Raw genomic sequence first — 13,931 nt, 5'->3', positions numbered from 1 at the left:
TAATTCCTACACTCTCGAGAAGTGACTCGCTTGTTAGTTCAAAATCAAACAAAGGAATCCAAGAATTCACCCTTGGAATTCCAAGAACGATTGTAGTGGTGGTGTGCTCATTTCGTTAAGCTAACTTTTCTCTCTGTTGTGATCGCGCTGTGAAGCGCATCTACACGTGAGTAAAATTCGGTCCCTAACGAAAGCTCTAGCGCCTCAGCACCACAACACCAAAGAATACCACCAGGCAACGGGACAGCAGCCGCCACTGCCTAGCAACAGTAGTCAATTTTCTTCTTCCACCATTCCGGGAAAAATTGAAAGGGTAGCGGTTCCGCCGTCTGTCGGATTGCGGAGTGCATATCCTACTGCTGGTGCTTCGCCAACCTTCAAGACGGAAGACCCGAGGCAAACGGGGACAGAGTCTCGCGCCACGGGGAGGGAAAATCCAGTCCCCCCCGCTAGCCGACGCTGGGTCCCTCCATCCCTGAGACCGCAACATGGGCTCACCGAAGAGGCCAGAATTGATTCGATTTTTCGAAAAGTAAGTATTTGCCACTCCCTTTCCCACTTACGTATTTTATGGCTGCTCGTGTTTTGGTAACGGGTTTCTATATCTTTTTTCATTGATTCGCCATCCAGGTTCGTGGTATTCTAAACAAACTTACCCCAGAGAAATTCCAGAAACTTAGTGATGAACTGCTTAAACTAGATCTGAACTCGTCGAAAATTTTGAATGGTGTCATACTGCTGATCTTCGACAAGGCTTTAGATGAACCGAAGTACTCGTCTATGTACGCACAGCTGTGCAAGCGTATACAAAAAGAGCTAGAAACCGACATCGACAAGAGCAAGTCCAGCACCTTCCTGCAAATTCTGCTGAACGTCTGTCGCGACAAGTTCGAGAATCGCGTACAGTACAGTGAGAAGATCATCAATTCTGAAAGCACACTAACCGATGATTTGGAGGAAAAGAAAAATGTCGCCAAACAAAAGATATTGGGCAATGTTAAGTTCATCGGCGAGCTGTATAAACTCGGCATGCTGGTCGAAGCTCATCTGCACAAGATGCTCCGCTCGCTTTTCACCAACAAATCTAGCTCATCGACGGAGAAGAACTGCGAGGACATGGAATGTTTGGCCCAGCTCATTCGGACATGCGGAAAGAATTTGGATACAGAGCTGGGAAAACAGCTGATGGATCAGTACTTTGAACGGATGGAAAAGTATTCGCAATCGCAATCGATGTTTCCACCGCGCATCCGGTTCATGCTGCGCGATCTGATCGAGTTGCGTAAGAATAACTGGACACCGCGAAAGGTGGCTTTGGTCGAGGGCCCTGCACCGATACAGGAACTGAATCATGACGATGATGTGCTTCCGCCCGGACTCAATCACTTGCGAAATCGAGATCGCGATTACCGCAATATGGATCGCAGTGAGCAACGCGATTGGATAGGCAAGTTTTCGTTAAATTTGCATAATCTGAACGACGGTTTCAACTTACTCAGTGTGTCCAGCCCATCTCCGCTGCTTCCATCAAGGTATGTAGCTGTATATTGTATAACAATTTAACATTCAATTATAACTGTCAATTATGTTTGGCATTAAAGTAAAAAATAAAATATGTTAGGTCATTTGCTACTAACTAACTACGGGCGGAAGCCAGCCCTTCCTACTGAAAAAAGGGCCATATACTGCTACACACAAAGATAGTTTGTATTTTTTACCATGTAACCGAGTGAATTTTAGTCGGTTCATTTGAGGATCGAACCTAGTTCCGGCTTTAGAGATACCAGTATATTTACCTTTAGAAAATCTGCCTTCTCTCTTTCTCGAATTTCACTGCATTGTGTTAATTTATGGCTTTTTTTATTGTCTCTCAATAGCTATAATCAATCGTCAAATGGCTACGGAAATCGTGACCATCGCGATAATGGAGGTGGTGGTGGCGGCGGTGGTAACTATCGCATGCATAATAACCGGAACAACCAGAATAACTATGGCAACAACAATATGCGTTACAACAAACACAACAACCATCACCATCAGGGCAGTGGAGGCGGCGGTATGAGAGATGGTGGGAATGGCTCGCACTCATCGTCATACGGTGGAAACTCGGGCATGATGAGCAATAAAGACTTGGCCCCCCGCTTCAAGCGCAATTTGATGACGCCTCCGCAGAATCCTGTCGAGGAGCTGCAAATGCGTCCAACCCCAAATAGTCTACTGTTTAAAGCTAATATGAACATCAAGCCCCAACTGCCCATATCTTCCTCAATTGGTGGAGGGACTATTGGAGGTGGAAAGACCAGCTTCAATGGACCGTCTTTGAGCGAGTTTCCATCGCCTCTAACAACTCGCACACTGCTCAGCGAGCAGCGTAATGCAGGCCAAATTAACAATAGTGCCTTCCCCGCTGGCAATAACAGTACGGGCACTGGTGGAAGCTTTGGTGCACCTGCGGGTAGTGCGATGTCGTCCACTGTTGTCCCACGCCCAGGAACTCAAAGCGACAATAGCGGCGGTGTCAACATGATGACCACGGGCAGAAGTTCTGGGGGGTCTCAACAGCCTGCCAGTCAAACTATCTCTTCAAATGTAATGAACCACCGTCATCAGCAGCACACTTCACAAGGGCCGCGACAGTTAGGAGGAAACGAAAATGGAAATGCGCATCTGAATAAACATTATACTGATTTGCATCAACAGCATCACCATCACCATCAGGGTCAACAAAATTTGCAAGGACCGATTGGTGATCATGGAAATCGTGAAATGAACGGAGATCGTATGATGAATCATTATGAAACACCATCTCATAATCGTCAGCATATGGATCCATTGAATCAAAGCTTATTGAACCCAATTAGCGGCGTTACTTCAAATAACAGCTCACTCATGCTTGGTGGCAAACTAACGCAAAAGGAACAGATCGTGAAACAAGCTTCTACTGACAAAACCGAAAAGAAAAAGAAGGACAAAGGCATGAGCAAAGAAGATCACATGAAGCGTGTTGTAACTTTCGTGAGCGACGTAATGTTGGAAAACATAAAACAGCAAATTGAAGACGAAGAACAAAAGAAAAATGCTTGCATAGAAGAAAACGAAGAAAAAAGTGACATGGAAACTAAGGATGCAACGGTGAAGGAAGTACTGGTGGAGGTCGTTGATAAAAAGGAAGAGCAAGCAGCAGAACCCTTAACTAAACCGATTGAAAGCGAACCTGTTCAACTGATTGAAAATGCCCAAATTATACACGACAAAACAACTGGACAAGATGATACTGTGCCGAAGGAAAAGAAAATTGATGAAGATGAGAATGAAGCCGCCGACTTGAAGGGCGATGAAAAGACAGACATTGGTTCGGAGACTCAAAAGGATGAGCATGATGCGACAACATTGAACAACCAGCAGCAGGAGCCACTCGCCGAAGCTGAAAACACTGCTGAAATGAAAGAACGACAAGAAGATGATGCCATTCCCGCTGCAATTCCGGAATCGGCGGAACCATCAGTTGATGAAAAGCCAGTAGTGAAGAAACTGTCACTAATGGAAGAGCTGGTGAACGCGTTCTGTGAACTAAAGCTTCCGGAAAAATTCATGCGTGATGCCATGATTGCAATTCTAAATCAGGTGCTTGATCGAAACGATGCGTTCCATGCTAAGACGATTGAATTTTTGCAGATTCTCAACAAAGAAAGTAAACTGTCTCATAGCGCTGCTCTGGAATCGTTCAAATCGATTGTCAATGGAATGAACGAAAAGGAAAAAACTATTCCCAAGATAACGAGCATCATTGCGTCACTGTTAGCAAGAGCCGTTGCGGTTAATCTGTGCGGGCTCGCCGATGTTGCCAACTTTACTGAAAACGGTCAACATTATCCACTGTTTTTGCTCGTTTTGCAACACTTGCACAAACAGCTTGGCAAACAGCCGCTTCAAGAACTGTTCAACAAAAGCAAAGTTAATTTGATGGCCAGCCTGCCGGAGTGTGATCGTACCAAGGATCGTATGGCTGAAATTCTGGAAGACCGTAACCTAAACTTCCTGTACCCATTGTTACGCGTGCAAGCGGAACTGTGGAAGCAGATTCTGTCGGATGCTAATCCACAGCAATTCTACAAATGGATCAAAGAAAACGTCGAATCATCATGTTATGCAGAGCCAGGTTTTATCGTGGCTATTATGACGGTTCTGCTTAAATATATTCATCAGGTATGTAGTAATTATTGTACCATTTAATATCTAAGTTTTTTTCACACTTATTTTTTATACTTCTCCTATGTGCCCATACCAGGAATCGGAAAATTTGAAGGAAGACAAAAAACGCATCGAAAAGGAGAAGGAAATTTTAACCAAGTACTGTCCAGTACTGAACGCCTTCCTGAATGGCAATAATGATCTGCAGTTGACTGCTGTGTATGCAATTCAAGTTTACTGGTATAGCATTGGCTATCCAAAAGGTACTAACTACATCGCTCTATAGGCGACGTAGAATTATGTCTAATATTTATTCTTTTTTTTACTCTCTAAGGTGTTCTTTTACGCTGGTTCCAAGAGATGTACGAATTGAGTGTCATCGAGGAGGACGCATTCTTGCGGTATAAGGAAGACGTCACCGATATTTATCCAGGCAAGGGCAAGGCACTGTTCCAGGTTAATCAATGGCTCACTTGGTTGGCGGAGGCCGAAGACGAGGATGACGACGAAGAGGATTAAAAAAATTATTCACAACATTACAGTCGATCACCATAGAATAATAATTATTCAGCGCGCATCTTGATTTGAAATCAGCATAAGTACTGCTCTACGGACTTTAAGGGCTTTTTATGGGCGTATTTTTGCATTGCACAGTAGATGCACCATAGGAACACCAGCTGTTTGGCATCCTGGTCGTACAATAATTCATGAATATTAGTATTGTTGGGAACGTCGTATATTAGGATTTACTACTTTTTTTTACAAGTGTGTGCTTCATAGTTGGTTAATGCTATTCGCATCATTCGCATCGAAGCGAGAGAAAAGAACGTTGATTCTTCATAACGATGATTGAGGATCCGCCAGCCGTGTTCCTCAACTGATTTTTCTTTTTTAATAACGATTGTGATCAACTCGCTTCTGCTAGGGTTGCAATTGAATAATTTTAATATCGGAAAACTTGTATCAGTATGCAATATATTTTTGATGTTCTGCCAGAATCACCCTGATTAGACAATTGTTGAATAGAAATTTAACATAATACAATTATTTCGTCATCATTTTCTACACTTATAATCAATGCGTGTGAAAATAAATGCACTTAGTAGGGAAAACGTTCTGTTGATAACTTATATTCTACATGAAAAATGCTACAAACATTTGAATTTCGGTTTCAACAACACCTTGCTACTCCTATTCTAGATGGTTGAGCCTTTCTCGCGCGGTTTGGGCTTGGAAATTATTTGCAAATTTTGCTAACAGAAACTACTCTTTTTGTGTTATCTTGAACAACACTTATTGGAAGCCAATGGTAGCATCGTACCCATCTTCGCATCTTCACAATCGATGGTGATCTAAAAACGATTCAAAAGCAGCTATAAAATCACTTTATCTAAAAATAACGTTACTATCATCTTGGTTTGAAATTCGCTGCAACTCCAGGATAAGGATTAGTTTATTTCCAAAATATTTTTATTTTTTACAATTGATGGAAAGAATAAAGTGTTTCGAATAGCCAAGGAGAATAATATAGATATTGAGAGCTCAATAAGCGATTTTTTTATTGCGCTGATCATTTTAAGGCGCTCGTCACAGATAGTTGACTGTTCTCAATGTAAAGATCTATGATCGTTAGTGTAGCAAAATATCTTATCATGCACATTAAAAAAAACGTAAAAAAATGCGTGCACTTCCCTTCTGTATGAAATATGCTCCCCCTTTACATTACATTACATTTTGCAACCAATTCTATCGTACTAGTTTCCGGCGTCCTTCACAAAACTATACTTTGCAGTATATGCACATATTTTGCATTGAAAGTATGCAAAAGCATAAATGTAAACAATCCAAACGGAACATCAAGATTGGCAGAAGAAAAAATAAAAGGTTTTATTTATGATCCAATTGAAATTACGTCGATCGAAGTACAGTTTCAATGACATTTTAGCTAATGATAAAACCCATCGTTCGTATTCCATCCTCTCTACCAGGCATATGCAAATAACATATTACTGCAGGGCCAGTTATTGGAAAACATTCGGTTTGATTGTTCAAGAAATAAAATAACGTCTATCATGCACAACATTTTGATGTGCACTGGGGGTGCATTAATTACCTTGACTGATGTGTATGAATATGTAACAAGTGATAAATCACGAACTGCGAAATAATACCCTGCGGGACTCATAATAAACACGACTGTTTAATCCGAGCAAAGGTGGTCCATTTAGTGTGATCGAGTGAGCGTGTGAAGTGATATTTGATTTTTTTTTTCGTTTAACATCCTTCCAAATGTAGCGATGTATAATATATATTAAACATTATATTGACACTAAATTCTATTCCCCAACGGTATAGAACGTTTTACAACAATGCAATTCTAATTCTATCTGCAACGTTTTACAACAATGCAATTCAACTGTGAACGCAGCGCATTTTTGATATGTTAAAGTAATAGATACGGGATATTGTATTTTTGGTAATACGGAACGCTGTATGATGATAAAACATTATCAATTCAAACAAAAATCTCGAAATTGAACAAGCCACCATCATTCGACCACTAAATGGACCTTAACGTGTTGAAACAATGAAACAAACGGATTGAGCTCGTTAGGGAAAGTTCATCGTATTATACTCGTGCGGGTATTTTCAGCATAAGGAAATGTATTTAACATTATTTCTCCTAACGTTTATTTCTAACATTTCCCGTTTTTTCGCCGCGATCATCTTTTTTTTCTCATCCGTTTAAGCGTGATCGATTTTGCATCCAAAAATCCTAGTTGATTGTTCTAGTAGAGCATATTTATTCATATCATTATGGAAGCTGTTCAAACGGGAACCATTCCTATTCCCGCGACGGATCCATCGATGAATCCCATAAATTGTATGTTTCTTTTTATTACCGTCGAACGGTAACGTTACAAATTTAACCAATTTTTAGGTTTTTTGAGCACCTCGGTAATAAGAGCTTCTTCCGTTCCTTGGGCAGGTATATTCATGTACTCCCATCTCTGAAAAAGAGCAATAGCAGGCAGTGAATCAGTGGTACTGCAGTGAAATCGTGGCAAAGCCCAATTCCCTCAACTTACCGCATTAAGAGGTAGAGACATTAGAATGCTTTCGTATCGTGCACCGGGCGTGTAAAGGCCGAACTTTGTGCCTCGATCGTATATGAGGTTAAATTCTACATATCGTCCGCGGCGTAACAGCTGCCATTGACGATGGCGATCGCCGTAGGGATCATTTTTGTGCTCACGCACCAGCGGCAAATAGGAAGGAATTACGGAATGTGCACATGAAGACACGAAGTCGAACGCTTGCTCCGCATCCGGGCCATCCAAATCATCGAAGAAAATGCCTCCCACGCCGCGGCTTTCGTTCCGGTGCGGTATGAAGAAGTATTTGTCGCACCATTCCTTAAACTTTGGGTAATACGTGGCGTCATGCGAATCACACGCTTCCTTCAGTGTGCGGTGAAAGTGCTTGGCGTCTTCCTCGTTTAGATAGTATGGTGTGAGGTCGGTGCCGCCACCGAACCACCACTGCCTCTGTCCTGTAGAGTCGGTAACTTCGAAGTATCGGTAGTTAAAATGTATCGTCGGGACGAACGGATTGCGCGGATGTATTACTGCGCTTACGCCCACCGCAAAGAAGGGGAGTTCTCCGTCCGCTAACTGTTTGCCGCGAGAACGCATCTGCTGAATGGCGCCCTTTGGAAGATTTCCGTGCACAACTGATATGTTTACGCCTGCTTTTTCAAACACATCGCCATCCTGCAGTACACAGGTAATTCCGCCACCACCCTCCTTTCGCTCCCACCGATCGACGAGAAACTTTTTGCCAAAGTTCTCTTCCGCCTCTAGAGAACGGCAGAAATCGTACTGTATCCGCATCACAAGCTCCTCCATGCGACATTTCATGTCATTTTTATTCGCATCTAACATCTGGCGGCCGCTTATCGGATCCGCCATATACCGGGATAGGCTGGCAAATTTAGCTGCTGACCCCACGGCTTCCATGTGCACCTCATTCCGGGACAGGCAGTGGTATGCTATAGCGGCAGTGGCTCCTCCGATGCATACCGTCGTTCCAATTATTCTACAACAATCATAAATCAATATAGTATTTGCGTCTGGTATGGTTTCTCTCCGGATCATTCATGCTTACCTTATCACAGATGTTGGCTTGCCGATGAAACTAGCACTGTGCAAGTGCCGTGTGATAAGGCGTGTTTTACTGCGAAGAATTTTAAAAATCATGTCGTATATTGTACCGTACTGCAAAAAAAATTAATCACTAACAACTGATGTTCACTTTGGCCAGTGTTATTAGTGAAACTATTGCCAGGTTTACTAACACACACTGTTTACAGAAACTGTATTCAAGTTCAAAACGGAGAAACTCGTCGAACACACACAGATAGGACGTGTATGAGCTCACGTATTCGCGTCACACTGAACGGTCCGTGGAACTATCGGATATTTAGATGACGGTTCGTAGCGCCAAAATTATTGAAATAAATGTAATATTTATGATAATTACTTACCTACCTCACTAGCTAGCAAACTGCGGGAGAACAATTCACCAAAGCTAATAAATCATTGCTATTATAGAAGACAATTTCTGAACGGGGCCATCTTTCTTATATACACCTTGAAAGGAAGCATGAAATAGAAAAAAAAACTCTGGAAGAAGCTGCTTACTTATCAGCTGGGTAGAATTCTACTTTTCGACTATCGACAAAGCGGGAACAAGAAACATTTCTTCTAAAATTCAAGATGTTTCGCATGCAAGGCCTTCCACCAACCGATGCCGCGGAGGAGAAACGCAAAGTACGGCAAGCCGTTCAACAAAATTTGTTCGCCTTTGTGACTCTTTGCGTAGCCATACGAATAGGTGAGAGCATGCTTTCTGGAACATCTAGAAGGTGTTATTACACAGTGGATCATACCATGAGCTAATACTTTTCTGTTTGTAATCGTTCACAGCATCCGTTTTAATGGAGCAGTAGGACGACAGTCGGGAGACATTTGCAGTTGCAATTTATCATTTAATAAAGCTTTGTTCTGTTCTTTGTAAGAACACTGTAATACACTGAATAATCATTTGTTGTTTCGTCAACTTTCTTACACAAAATTGGCTTCGCATACAGAGGTTTCGTCTGCATCTACGATACTGTGATCAAAATCTTTTCCAAGCGGGTAGGTAAAAGCCGAAATTTCAAAAGCATACATTTTAGAATCTTGCGTTTTGTGTATTGCATAAAATGAGAAAAGGCGGATGGAAAAAATGTGCGTTTTTGACAGTTGCTTGTTTTTGTCATGTCACGTCTGTGTGACTCACGCACATTGCTTGTTCATTCTGCTAGTGCCGTCCGCTTGCTACTGTCGTCGCTAGGCTTACCGAAACCGGCTACCCTATTCCTTGGCGTTCTTGGTTGAATAGTTACATCAAGCGAGTTTGTAAGTGTTCTAAACATCCTCCAACACCACCAGCATGGGCTTCAAGCATTTAATTACGGTCAAGGCGAATGAAGTTATTCCGGTGCACAAGTATCGGTCGGAGCGTACCGGACTGACAGTGATTGTCGGTGAAGTCGAAGGACCGGTAGTGAACGGTTACTTTACGCTCGCAACCGAGGCGCACGACGATGATGGCTTGCCGCATACCTTGGAGCATCTGATTTTCCTCGGTTCCGAGAAGTATCCGTACAAAGGCATTCTCGATTTGGTGGCCAATCGGTGTTTGGCGTCCGGCACGAATGCTTGGACCGATAGGGATCACACCTGCTATACAATGACTACGGCTGGCAGCGAAGGGTTCCTTTCTCTACTGCCGGTCTACTTGGACCACATCCTGTATCCTACGCTAACCGATTCCGGCTTCGTCACGGAGGTGCACCATATAACCGGACAGGGCGAGGACGGTGGCGTCGTGTACTGTGAAATGCAGGGACGCGAGAATACGGGCGAATCGAGAGTGAATCTGGAGCTGCTGCGGGCTGTCTATCCAAATAGCGGCTACAGTGCCGAAACCGGTGGCATCTTGAGCAATCTTCGTACCAGCACTACGAATGAAAAGGTGCGCGCCTACCACGCAGCGTTCTACCGTCCGGATAATTTACACGTCATCATAACCGGGCAAATAAAGCCAGATGATATCTTCAAAGCTCTTGAACCAATTGAAGAGAAAATTGTCTCGAAAGGAGCCCTCCCACCCTTCGAACGCCCGTGGCAAACGCCGGTTGAGCCATTGGAGGAGTCTAAAAATATGAAAATAGAGTATCCGGCCGATGAAGAGGATTGCGGATTGCTGAACGTGGCTTGGCGAGGGCCCAAGGCTACAACGGAATACGACACACTAACGGCCTGTTCGGTATTGCTTCGCTACCTCACGGATACCTCAGCTAGTCCGGTGCAGCGAGAGTTCATTGAAGTCGAGGATCCTTACGCTAGTCGCGTAGGATACAGCATTGTGGAGAACTCAGTTTCATTGCTGTACATTTCGTTCGAAAATATACCGCTCGGCAAAGAGGATCATATATTCCCTAAACTCTCCGAACTGCTTGCATCGATTGCGGGTGGTAAGGAGAAGCTGGATATGCACCGAATGAGAAACGTGATCGAGCGCTACAGGCTCGAAGCACTCAGCAGTTTAGAATCCAATCCGCACGACGATATTGCATTTCACGTCATCGGAGACGTGCTTTACGGATCTGACGAAACAGAGGTAATTAGATGAAATCCCAAATCCACATGGTCGTTGTGAATAATGGCACTTGATGTATTATTTTTTCTTCTATGCTCCCATAGTTCGATAAACGGCTGAATGTTAACAGATGTTTGCAGACATTAAAGGATAAGGAAGAGAGGTTTTGGCTGACGTTGTTAAAAGATTACATTATAAATGTAAGTGTAGTATGGATAGTACGCAACGGATTATCGCAATCGAAGGACGATCAAACGAGATTGATAATGAGAATACTAATGTGTTTTTTTTTTTCAGAACAAGCACGTCGTAGTTCGAGCAGTCCCCAGCATCAAAGAAAACGAACGCACGGCGAATGTTGAACAAAAGAGATTGGAAAAACAAAGGGAAACGCTCGGCGAAAGCGGACTGAAAGAAAAGGAAACCATATTGTCCAACGCGATGGCTACCAATGAAATAGCTCCTCCAGACGAGATGATTACCTCCATACCTGTACCATCGACCGAAGGGATTAAATTCTATCCCGTCGAGGTGTATACGTCGAAAACGGGGAAAAATCCTCCGGGATTGAAGATAGAAGATTTGCCAGTTTATGCGGAAGCATACGATTTGCATACGAATTTCTGCTATGTAAGTAGAAGGGATAATAATTTGAGGGGGGCAAATAGCAGAATGATGAGCGCTAATCGCAATCCAATGCGTGCCCTAATTTCGTTCTTTCTTTCAGCTAAAAATTACCATGAATACGGAGCCACTAAGCGTGGAATTACGGCCATACTTAGTTTTGTTGATGGAATTGTTCACTGAATCACCTATACGCCGGGGAGAAAAACTAATCCCGTACGAGGAGGTTGTGGCTACTCTCGAGTCCAACACGGTCGAAACTTTGACGGATCTTGGGTTCAGTTCCCTGAATCGTTTCAGCGTAGGTGCGTACTCGAGCACAGCTACACTTTACATGCAAGTGATCCGGGAAAAGTATACAACTGGCATCGAGCTGATCACGGAACTGTTGCACAAAACCGAATTTACGGCCGAACGGATTAAAGTGTGTGCTACAAAGCTTATTAACGAAGTTGCACAAGTGAAGCGAGAAGGAAACTCCATTGCTAAAGACATACTGAAAGCTATGCGCTACCGCGAAGATAGTAACGTACGCATAAGCTCGCTGTTAAAACAGTCCAAATTCCTTGCATCATTGTTGGAGCTGCTGGAGAAGCCAGAATCGGTGAATACGGTAATTGAAAATCTTAACAAAACGCGATCTGTAATTACGCTACCGGAAAATCTTGCCATCCACATGGCTGCCGATTGGAGTGCGATGGAAGGATTGGGAATCGATCTGGTCGAGCCGTGGAAGCGCCTAGTACAATCTAATGAGACGGAACAATTGGTAAAAAGGTCCGTAAGATGCGGTATCTTGTATACACATATCCTTGTTATCTTACACTTTCGCTCCATATTTTTATCTCCAGATTCACAGCTTTGCCAGACTGGGAGCACATGGTTAAAAATAACGATGCACTTAAGCCATACAGTGGTGTGATCGTGGGATTGGGCAGCGTCGAAAGCGCATTTCTGTTTCGCACTTGCCAAGCCATCACCGATTTCAATGATCCAGATCTGGTGCCACTTCTCTTGTTCCTGCAATACCTCACTCAACTGGAAGGTCCGCTGTGGCGACAAATCCGAGGACAAGGGTTTGCCTACGGGTATAATATAGTACCACGACCAAACGAAGGAATGTTATACTTCACGCTTTATAGAGCTTCAAACGTTGTTGCAGCCTATAAAGAAGCTGTTACTATTGTGGTAAGCACAACAACAAGATTAGCTTAAAAATGCAAATTAAAATTATCAAAATAAAAACGATGCGGAGTAATGCATTAATTTATCTTTGCATTTTCAGGAAAAGCAAGTCATCGATGGAGCGGAATGGGATGCAACTCTGTTGGAATCAGCTAGAAGCTCGTTGATTTTCGAAATAATTGCACGAGAAAATAGCATTGAAAAAGTAGTGAATACGTCAATTCTGGCAAGCTTCAAAGGAGTACCGGTAGGCTATAATCAATCTCTGGTCAGTCAAGTCGGCAAGGTGACAAAAGAAGATTTACAGCGTGTAGGGAACCGCTTTGTGAAGCATCTATTTTCCTTCACTGACACATGCACTGCTATCGTTTGCCACCCAGACAAGGCCGCGGATATCGCGAGCTCGTTCAAAGATATGGGCTTTCAGATGAAAGTAGAAACTAGCCTTGATGAAAGTATTCTTGCTTAATCGTATAATCGTAGCGATGGCTGAAGCAGGCAAATATACTTTACTCTATGCATGAATAATAATAATGAATAAATAAATACATTTATTCCATGTGTGAAGTTTTAGTCTTTGTTAAAGATCATTTAATCCGAAAAAATAGCTATCTATAATTGATCGTTTAGTCCAGATGTGTCAAACTACTCATCTGTTCGGCGAGCCACTTTTTAACCCTGAAAATCCATTCGCGGCTCATGATATCTACGTCGAATATCGATGATAAAGGAGATCCATTTCAAAAATTGACTGGATTAATCATAACTTGGCTGCGTCGCGAGTCGCATACAGAACCCTCAGGGGCCGCCAGTTTGATATACCTGGTTTATTCATACAATCTCCCCCACTCCTGACCCTGATCTAATTTTTGTAGAGACTTTGAGGTCTTGCTCTTTTGCCACTTTCTCCCCCACTAATCATCGTCGTAGTGAAATGGAATATTGCTTCAACTTTCAAGTCGGACACGTTAATTCTTCTTCTTCTTTGGCACAACAACCGTTCTCGTTCAAAGCCTGCCTTGTACCACAAATGAGCTAGGCTTTTAGTGACTTATTGATTACCCATAGCAGGATAATTAGTCCTACGTGTGGGGTCATGGTCCATTCGGGGCTTGACCCCATGATGGGCATATTGTTAAGTTGTGCGAGTTGACGAATGTACCACGAAACTGGCCCATAAGCTTAATCACTGCAACATAAAACGAAATTTCACTTCACTTTGA

At 43.0% G+C, this 13,931-nt stretch overlaps 3 protein-coding genes across 4 annotated transcripts; 2 read left to right on the top strand and 1 right to left on the bottom strand.

Annotated features, from left to right (window-relative positions):
* The first annotated feature begins 149 nt into the window (after positions 1-149).
* Positions 150-6,300, top strand: LOC120948969 (uncharacterized). The gene is made up of 5 exons (XM_040365871.2): positions 150-532; positions 631-1,532; positions 1,878-4,206; positions 4,289-4,454; positions 4,526-6,300. The coding sequence occupies exons 2-5, from the start codon at positions 781-783 to the stop codon at positions 4,708-4,710; spliced, it is 3,432 nt and encodes a 1,143-aa protein (XP_040221805.2). The 5' UTR covers positions 150-532; positions 631-780; the 3' UTR covers positions 4,711-6,300.
* Positions 6,301-6,971: 671 nt separating this feature from the next.
* LOC120948972 (oxygen-dependent coproporphyrinogen-III oxidase) lies at positions 6,972-8,706 on the bottom strand. 2 transcript variants are annotated; one of them, XM_040365875.2, is made up of 4 exons: positions 8,549-8,706; positions 8,359-8,468; positions 7,281-8,289; positions 6,972-7,202 (listed from the first exon to the last, which is right to left on the bottom strand). In XM_040365875.2, the coding sequence occupies exons 2-4, from the start codon at positions 8,448-8,450 to the stop codon at positions 7,110-7,112; spliced, it is 1,194 nt and encodes a 397-aa protein (XP_040221809.2). In that variant the 5' UTR covers positions 8,451-8,468; positions 8,549-8,706; the 3' UTR covers positions 6,972-7,109. The 2 variants fall into 2 exon arrangements, with proteins under 2 accessions (XP_040221809.2, XP_049462681.1); XM_049606724.1 differs by having other exon boundaries at positions 8,359-8,703.
* Positions 8,707-9,474: 768 nt separating this feature from the next.
* Positions 9,475-13,275, top strand: LOC120948970 (uncharacterized protein C05D11.1-like). The gene is made up of 6 exons (XM_040365872.2): positions 9,475-10,920; positions 11,004-11,099; positions 11,197-11,529; positions 11,627-12,300; positions 12,375-12,711; positions 12,809-13,275. The coding sequence occupies exons 1-6, from the start codon at positions 9,688-9,690 to the stop codon at positions 13,175-13,177; spliced, it is 3,042 nt and encodes a 1,013-aa protein (XP_040221806.2). The 5' UTR covers positions 9,475-9,687; the 3' UTR covers positions 13,178-13,275.
* Positions 13,276-13,931: the final 656 nt, after the last annotated feature.

The sequence above is a fragment of the Anopheles coluzzii genome, chromosome 2, assembly GCF_943734685.1.
Source record: "Anopheles coluzzii chromosome 2, AcolN3, whole genome shotgun sequence".
NCBI classification, from domain to species: Eukaryota; Metazoa; Arthropoda; class Insecta; order Diptera; family Culicidae; genus Anopheles; species Anopheles coluzzii.
This window is presented reverse-complemented; position numbering and strand designations above follow the sequence as displayed.

Excerpts from the sequence above, each read along its gene's own strand:
- LOC120948969 (XM_040365871.2), top strand. The coding sequence starts at position 781 with ATGTACGCACAGCTGTGCAAGCGTATACAAAAAGAGCTAGAAACCGAC. Across the intron at positions 1,533-1,877 it reads TCTCCGCTGCTTCCATCAAG|CTATAATCAATCGTCAAATG; the intron begins GTATGTAGCTGT and ends GTCTCTCAATAG. Across the intron at positions 4,455-4,525 it reads TAGCATTGGCTATCCAAAAG|GTGTTCTTTTACGCTGGTTC; the intron begins GTACTAACTACA and ends TTACTCTCTAAG.
- LOC120948972 (XM_040365875.2), bottom strand. The coding sequence starts at position 8,450 with ATGATTTTTAAAATTCTTCGCAGTAAAACACGCCTTATCACACGGCAC. Across the intron at positions 8,290-8,358 it reads AAGCCAACATCTGTGATAAG|AATAATTGGAACGACGGTAT; the intron begins GTAAGCATGAAT and ends TGATTGTTGTAG. Across the intron at positions 7,203-7,280 it reads TGTCTCTACCTCTTAATGCG|AGATGGGAGTACATGAATAT; the intron begins GTAAGTTGAGGG and ends GCTCTTTTTCAG.
- LOC120948970 (XM_040365872.2), top strand. The coding sequence starts at position 9,688 with ATGGGCTTCAAGCATTTAATTACGGTCAAGGCGAATGAAGTTATTCCG. Across the intron at positions 12,301-12,374 it reads ACGGAACAATTGGTAAAAAG|ATTCACAGCTTTGCCAGACT; the intron begins GTCCGTAAGATG and ends TTTTATCTCCAG. Across the intron at positions 12,712-12,808 it reads AAGAAGCTGTTACTATTGTG|GAAAAGCAAGTCATCGATGG; the intron begins GTAAGCACAACA and ends TTGCATTTTCAG.